This window comes from Dipodomys ordii, unplaced genomic scaffold (assembly GCF_000151885.1).
Source record: "Dipodomys ordii isolate 6190 unplaced genomic scaffold, Dord_2.0 Scaffold135, whole genome shotgun sequence".
Lineage (NCBI taxonomy): Eukaryota > Metazoa > Chordata > Mammalia > Rodentia > Heteromyidae > Dipodomys > Dipodomys ordii.
Genome location: NW_012267351.1, coordinates 5,008,774 through 5,016,494, shown reverse-complemented (window position 1 = coordinate 5,016,494; position 7,721 = coordinate 5,008,774). Strand labels below are relative to the sequence as shown.

General features: G+C 52.3%; 1 protein-coding gene across 3 annotated transcripts in view; it reads right to left on the bottom strand.

The window, feature by feature from the left end:
* Sept8 (septin 8) overlaps positions 1-2,854 on the bottom strand; it is a 40,041-nt gene extending 37,187 nt beyond the window's left edge. For 2 of the 3 annotated variants that reach the window (XM_013030986.1, XM_013030988.1), the window contains exon 1: positions 2,698-2,792. In XM_013030986.1, coding sequence (XP_012886440.1) covers positions 2,698-2,727 — 30 coding nt within the window. In that variant the 5' untranslated portion in view covers positions 2,728-2,792. Of the gene's footprint in view, positions 1-2,697 lie in introns of all 3 variants that reach the window. The other variant, XM_013030989.1, reaches the window with a different exon arrangement.
* Between the last annotated feature and the right edge of the window lie 4,867 nt (positions 2,855-7,721).

Genomic DNA, 7,721 nt, shown 5'->3' with positions numbered 1-7,721 from the left:
GTGCTGTAGCTCAAGTGGTAGAGCGCTCGCCTTGAGCTGAAGAGCTGAAGGACAGCGCCCAGGCCCAGAGTTCAAGCCCCACGACTGACAAAAAAAAAAAAAAAAAAGAAAGGCTTAGCAGGCAAGTTCCTGGTCATTTTCAGAGGGCAGGAACCCAGCACACACCTCCATCTCAAAGTCAAACGTTGAGCTCTTCTAAGCGCCAGATTGGGACAGTTCCCAAGCTCACCTGCAGGGCTGGTCTGACCACAGTGCAGGCCTGAGGGGCAGTAGACACCTGCTTACAGCTCCACCCGAGGCTGGCTGGCGAGACACCTGAGCATGACTACCAGCTACACATGGCAATTAACTTGTTACAAACTCTTCGGAGAATCAGTATGCTTGGGCCCATTTTACAGCAAGATAAAGGAAGAAATTATTTCCCCAGGATGACAAGCTAGAAACAGAAGAGAATGGGAATCCAGATTCCCCAAATGCAAGCCAAGCTCCATTCAAGATAATCCACACAAAGGTAAGTCTTCCCAGGAGGCTGACTGTCCAGGATGTAGAGGACCTGAAATATGTCCATCTGTCTAGCTTAGGTTGACACTGTAATCAAACCCTAGCACTCAGTCCTGAGCCTGTCTCTTTTCTGTGGCTCAGCTCTTGATGGTTAATGCCTGAACTGCTCATAGAAATGGTCCAAAAGCAAACAAGGTGGATCTTCCAAGCAGATGAGGAAGCCAAGCCTCCCACCCCTACCTCCTGGCAGAACCATCTCTGGACATACAATGCTAGCAAGCCCCTACAGTAAAAGCATGCAACAGACCAAACTCTCCGCTGCCTTCTGGCACATCTGGTCCATAGACACTGAGGATCAGGTGTCATTTCTTGTGCCCTTACCATCCACCCGACACTGGATTCTCACTGAATCCCAGCAACAACCCTATCAGGAAAACAGCATCTATATTCTATCATACAAAGGAGAATACTGGGGGAACTTGTCCAAAGTCGTATGACCGACACATAGCAACCAGGATTCATTATCAGGCTGTCTGATTCCTATCAAAACATTCCCATCTGGACATGGTCAAGATCAACAGTGAGAGTAACCTCTGATCATAGACAAGACCCAAACATAACTTTCTGGTCAGCTGGGCACAGAAAATGCACACTGACACCAACATAAGCCTACACAATGTCTCTTGATCTCCAGTGACTTGGCAGGTGAGTCAGGATTCAGCACTGCCTTTCTTCAGTCTGTAAATTCCAAGTTTCTGCACAGGGGTGAAGTGGATCTCAGGCCGGCCCCTGCCCCTCGGAATGTGCTCCCCAAGTAAATTCCCTGACCGATACCTAGTCCTCTTCCCCAGGTCTACCAATTCTAAAACCGGAACAGTTCCTGCTTTAGTTGTGCAGAGTTCCAAAGGCCGACCACAAAAAGTATTTGCAGACGGAAGAGGAAATTTACATATAGAAATTCGGATGACAGTATTTATAGCATGAATTACATAAGTCCTGGCTCCCTTATTTAGCCCCAGAACCAATTCGTTATCGGTCACATATTCAGAATTTCTCTCCCCCTCCCGCCTCTCTTTCCAAACAGCCCAGGGCCCTCCTCTCCCTCCTCCCTCTCCTCCCCTCTCCCCTCCCCTTCCAGCAGACCAGGGCCTCACAAGCTGGCAAGAGGACAGAGCTTCCTTCACTGTCACAGCCCAACCTCCCAGACACACCCAGATCCAGCCTTAGACACCAGGGGAGCGCAGTCACCACCCGCCCCAAAGACCTCCTCCCTCCCTGGGAGAATCTTCTTCTTTTTTTTTTTTTAATCCTGTAGGAAGTTAGCTAGGTGCTGGCTAAGATCCAGAGATAACCCACCCCTGGCAAGAGAAGGTAGACCCTGATCAGGGGGTGGGGAAACCCAAACAAACACCCCGATCGACTGAGGAATCTGAAATTGCGCCTGGCAGTGGGGAATTCGGCTGCCGCAGACCCAACCCACGGAGGCCCCGACCCGCCTGGAGGAGAGTCGCACCCAGGATGCAGGCGTGGGGAGGGGAAGTGGAGGAAGGAAGCCGAGGAAAGGACACCCAGGCCCAGGGGTGTTCACGACTCAAGTGTGGAACCGTCCTGAGCTCATCTGGGGGAGCACTTCGCCCTCGATCCCTTTGGGTTTCATCCTCACGGTGGTGTGTCTTTCCAACAACAGCACCTGCGCGGCTGGGGAGATGGGGAGGGGGGTCTCCCCAGCCGTGCCAAGAACAGTACTGGAAAATGTGGGGAGGGGAAGGGGGGTTCGGAAGGGTCCCTGATCTCCCCCAGTTATTACCAGCATCACAAACACTCTGGACTCGGGGATCCGGGTCTGTCGACATTCACACCTACCCGGAGCCCGGCGGGGTCTTCGTTGCTCCCCGCGAAAGGGGTTTGTTTGCTAGCCAGGCGCCCCCGACGCCTGCCCGTCACCCCGGGACGCCCACCCTCACCCTTAACTCCAGGGTCCCTCCCCCCCATATACATCTACACCCCCCGCCCCAAGCTGGCCTGGTGTCGAGGCCCAGATCGTGACACTGACAGCCCGCCCGGCGCGCCCCTCCCCAAGAAGCCCCCCTCCTCCCCGCACGCACCCCGCGCGCGCCCCTCTCCAAGAGAACCTCCCCCCCGCCGCGCGCGCCCCTACCCCCCCCCCACCCTCAGCCTGCTGGCCAGGACCCTCACCGAGACGCGTTCCAAGTCCGTGGCCGCCATGGTGAGCTCCGCGCCGGCTGGCGGGGGCCGGGGCTGCAGCGAGCGCCGAGCGCCGGGGCGGTGACCGGGACCAGCCGGCTGCGGGACGCGCTCCGCCCGAGCGGCTGCAGCTCAATGGATCCAATATGGCCACTTCCTGGAAACTCCTCTTTGGCGGCGGCGGGTAGAAGCCGCGGAGCCAACTCCCCCCGCCTCCACCCCGCGGGACCGGCCTCCCCAGCCCGGCCCGGCTCGGCTCCGAGCACAGCCCGAGCCCCCGCCGCGGGGACAGCCCGGGGGGTCTCCGTGGCCGGGCGGGAGGCGCCGGCCGCAAAGGAAGCTGGGACTTGTAGTCCACGAGCTGGGGCGGGGGCGGGGGCGGGGGGGGGCGACGCGCCGCGGTGTCTGGGGGTGGATGGTGGTGGTCCGATGCTCGCTCCACGAAGCCTGGATCCGAGCAGGGGTGGGGTGGGAGGTGCCCCAGGCCCCTCGCAATGGAAAGGGGAAGAGTGGGGAGGGAGCGAGGCGCGCGATCTGGGGACTCTTCCCTCCCCACCCCCAAGCTGTCTCTACCCACGGGAGCCTGCAAATTCCTGGGACCCCCCCCATCACCCCCCAAGCCCGAGCGTGGACGCGCTGCCAGCGGCCGATCGCACCCAGGGATGGGCGCTCAGCCTCTTCTGTTCCTCTGCCTTGGGTCCCACCTGATGCTCACGCCCGAGCCTGGGCGGGAACCCCGGGTGAGGACCTGGTGCGTCCGGCCCGGCGGCTCTTCCTGGGCAAGGTACCAGCTTCTCGACTCCTTGCGCAACCAATGAGCAGGATGCACACTCGCGCATCCAAAAGCTCCACGGCCAACGCATCGTACTGCGAATGACCCATCGCCCTCGCTGTCCCGATAACTTGGGACGCGGACGCGTTGCATTCATGGAGTCCTGCGACGTTGGGCAGAGAGGTTCTTGGTTCCTAAAGTATGCATGCTTTCACCAGCCAAAACGTGTGCACTAACTAACATCTATGCCCAGACTGGAGGTCTCCGGGAGCTGTGTATTCTTCAGACAATCTAAATAAAATGGCAGCTCTAAGCTGGGCACCCATGGCGCACGTCTGTAATCCTCCTATTCAGGAGGGTGAGATTTGAGGCTTGAGGTTCAAAGTCTTATGAGATTCTCATCTCCAATTAAGCACCCAAAAGCCAAAGGTGGAGGTGTGGCTCAAGTCTAGGTAGAGGGCCGGCCTTGAGTACAACAACTCAGAAGACAGTTCCCAGGCTCTGAGTTCAAGTCCCAGGACTGGTGCACGCGCACGTGCGCGCAGCTACAAATCCACTGAAATTCTCCTTTTCTTTCCTTGCTCCTTGACATTCTGCTGTCTTCAGTTTCACAGCAAGGTTTAGCCTCTTGCTAGGTGTGTACACCCTCTAGCTACAACTCAAAAAAGCTTCCCAAGAAATGGCTCTTCCCTTCCATTTGGAAACCTGTGCTGATTGGAGGTGCCTGAAGACTACATCTAGACTTGACCCCTCTTCCCCCAACCCCAACTTCTGACTGCTCTCCCTACTCCATCGTGACTGCTACCCCCTTGCCTTCCTACCTTAGTTTACCTTTTCTAGGAAACCATAGCTCCCAATCTCACTGGACTATGCTAACAACTTTATTCTTCTACCATTCTTCTTTTTTGTTTTTTGGCTTTTTTTTTTGTCAGTCCTGGGGCTTGAACTCAGAGCCTGGGCACTGTTCCTGAGCTTCTTTTGCTCCAAGCTAGCACTCTACCAACTTGAGCCACAGTACCACTTCTGGCTTTTTCTGTGTAGGTGGTACTGAGGAATCCAACCCAGGGCTTCATGCATGCTAGGCAAACACTCTACCACTAAGCCACATACATTTCCCAGCCCAATAGAAATTGTTTTTGTTTTTGGTGGTGCTGAGGTTTGAACTCAGAACCTCATGCTTGCTAGACAGGAGCTCTACCACTTGAGCCACACCCTCATCCCTAGGGTTGGTTTCTCTAGTTAACAAATAAGGCAGAAGAACCTGGGGCTCCAGCCTGTAATCCAGTTGAGACTGAGAATAGAAGGATCAGGGTTCAAGGCTAGCCTGGGCAAAAATAAATAGGGCATGGCAGTGGTTATAGAGAATCTGGTTATATGGCTAACCTTCTCGGGTGAAACCCCACCCTCCATCCCTTGCTATTTTATTTTGGTTGGTGGGGGGTCGGTCCTGGAGCTTGAACTCTGGGCCTGGACACTGTTCCTCAGCTCGTCAGCTCAAGGCAAGTGCTCTACCACTTAAGCCACAGCGCTGAGTCTGGTTTTCTGGTAGTTAATTGGAGATAAGAGTCTCATGGACTTTCCTTCCCAGACTGGCTTTGAACTGCTATCCTCAGATCTCAGCCTCCTGAGTAGCTAGGATTACAGACGTGAGTCACTAACACCCAGCCCTTGATAGTCTTTTAAACTTACCTGGTCGGTAAGTTATATAGCTGTACCTCCCTTTCCTTACCCTAAAGATAGAGGTACAACTCAGGCACTTAGGTCATAGGACTGAATCAATAAGGGCTTTACAAACCATAGCTGAAATACATTGTTCAATCCTATTTCCCACACTAAAGTACAAAGGCCTTAATGTCAGCCCAGAGAGAATATGGCCAGTGTTGATTCAGTCATCCTAAACTGTAAAGGCTGGTTCCTCTCCCCCCACACACACAAGTGGCAAAAAGTCACACCCAGCCAAGTGGTGCCTGTAATCCTAGCCACTCAGGAGGCTAAGATCTTAGAACCTCAGTTCAAAGCCAGCCCAGGCAAGAAAAGTTCAGGGAACAATTACCTCTAATTAATCATGAGAAAACCAGAACTGGAGCTGTGGTTCAAGTGGCAGAGCACCTCTAGTCAGTCCCAACTGCCATTTTCTCCATCACAACTCCTTGGGATTTGCCCTCATTTTTGTTGTTGTTGCCAGTCCTGGGCTTGACTTCAAGGTCTGGGAGCTTCCCTGAGCTTTTTTTGCTTAAGACTGGGTGCTTTACCACTTGAGCTACAGCTCCACTTCCAGCCATTTTGGTAGCTAACTGGGGATGAGTCTTAAGACTGGCTGGGAATGTGGCTTCGTAGTAGAGTGCTTGCCTAACATACATGAATCCCTGGGTTTCATTCTCCAGTACCACCTAGATAGAAAAAGCCAGAAATAGCACTGTGGCTCAAGTTGGTACAGTGCTAACTTTGAGCAGAAGAAGGTCAAGGATAGAACTCAAGTCCTGAGTTCAAGCCTCAGGACTGGTTAAAAAAAAGTCTTAAGACTTCCGTGCCAGCACTGACTGGCTCATGTGGAGATCTTCATATCTCAACCTCCTGAGCAGGATTCCAGGCATAAGCCACAAGCACGACAGGAGTCTGCTTTCAATTATTGATTTTATTAACATATTTTTGTTGCCCAAGCAGGGCTTCTGTTGTCAAATTTCTTCTTCTTCTTCCTCCTCTTCCTCCTTTTTCCCAGTCCTGGGACTTGAACTCAGGTCCTAGGCACTGTCCCTGAGCTTCTTTGATCAAGGCTAGAACTTTACTACTTGAGCCACTGTACCACTTCTGGTCTTTTCTGTGTATGTGGTCCTGGGGAATCGAACCCAGGTTCATGTATGCTTGGCAAGCACTCTACCAGTAAGCCACATTCCCAGCCCATGCCCACAAACTTCTTGGACTCTATTCATCCTCATACACTCTCTTCCTTAGTTGGCCTTCTCCTGCTTGGCACCCTCCCGGCACCCCCCCTCCCCATCCACAGAACCTGCCTCACTTTGTTTTGGGGGGGAGGGTGCCTGGGGCTTGAACCCAGGACCCAGGTTCTGTCCCTGAGCTTTTTTGCTCAAGGCTTGTGGCTCTATCAATTGAGTCACAGCTCCACATCTGGCTTTTTTTTTTTTTTTTGGTGGTTAATTAGAGATAAGAGTCTCATAGACTTTCCTGGTTGGGCTGGCTGCATGCATCTCAGCTTCCAGGGTAGCTATGATTGCAAAGATTAGCTACTATGTTGAGTATTATTCATCTCTGTATGCTGCTGCTGCTGTTACTGCTGGTCAGAACTTCTGGGGGAGAGACAATTATCTATGGTGACTCAAAAGGTGAGGATAACAGCTATTTTCTCGCAGGGCAAAGTGTTATTGCTTACAATACCATTTCCAACTGTTCTTCATACACCAGAAGTTCCCAAGTGTTCCAAGGAAAGACTGGTCCCCAGTCAAATGACTGTGATGAATGCTGAGATCCACACAGGAAAAAAAAAGTTTCTGTAAAACGTCCTCAAGAGGCAGGCACTAGTGGTTTACATCTTATAAATCCTAGCTACTCAGGAGGCTGAGATCTGAGGATCATGATTCAAAACCAGCCTGAGCAAAAACAAAAGTCCTTGAGACTCTTAACTCCCAATTAACCAGCAAAAAAGATCAGAAGTGGAGGAGTAGCTTAAGTGGTAAGGAATCAATCTTGACCAAAATAAACCAAATGAGTGCGTGAGGCTTTGAATCCAAGCCCCAGTACCAACAGACAGACAGACAGACACATACATACACACACACACACACACACACACACACACACACAATCCCCAGAACTTTTGGGTGGCTAATATACATTGAAAAGAAAGTTGAATAAGCAGAATATGGCATAGATGATCCCTAGCCTAAATTGTTATCTCACATGAAAACTAAGTACCACATTGAACTGGAACATGCAGACCCTGTTCCAGAAAATGCTGCCCCAGGCCCCTTGTGAGTCTTTTTACTTTGGTTTACACTTTACCTTTGTTTATACTTTCTTTCACTGTATAGAAGTTTAAAGATTTTGGGGCTGGGAAGGTGGCTCAGTGGTAGAGCACTTGCCTTGCATGCCTGAGGCCCTGGGTTCGATTCCTCAGCAACACATAAGCAAAAAGAAAAAAGCTGGAAGTGGCACTGTGGCTCAAGTGGTAGAGTGCTAGTCTTGAGCTGAAGAGCTGAGGGACAGCGCCCAGGCCCAGAGTTCAGGC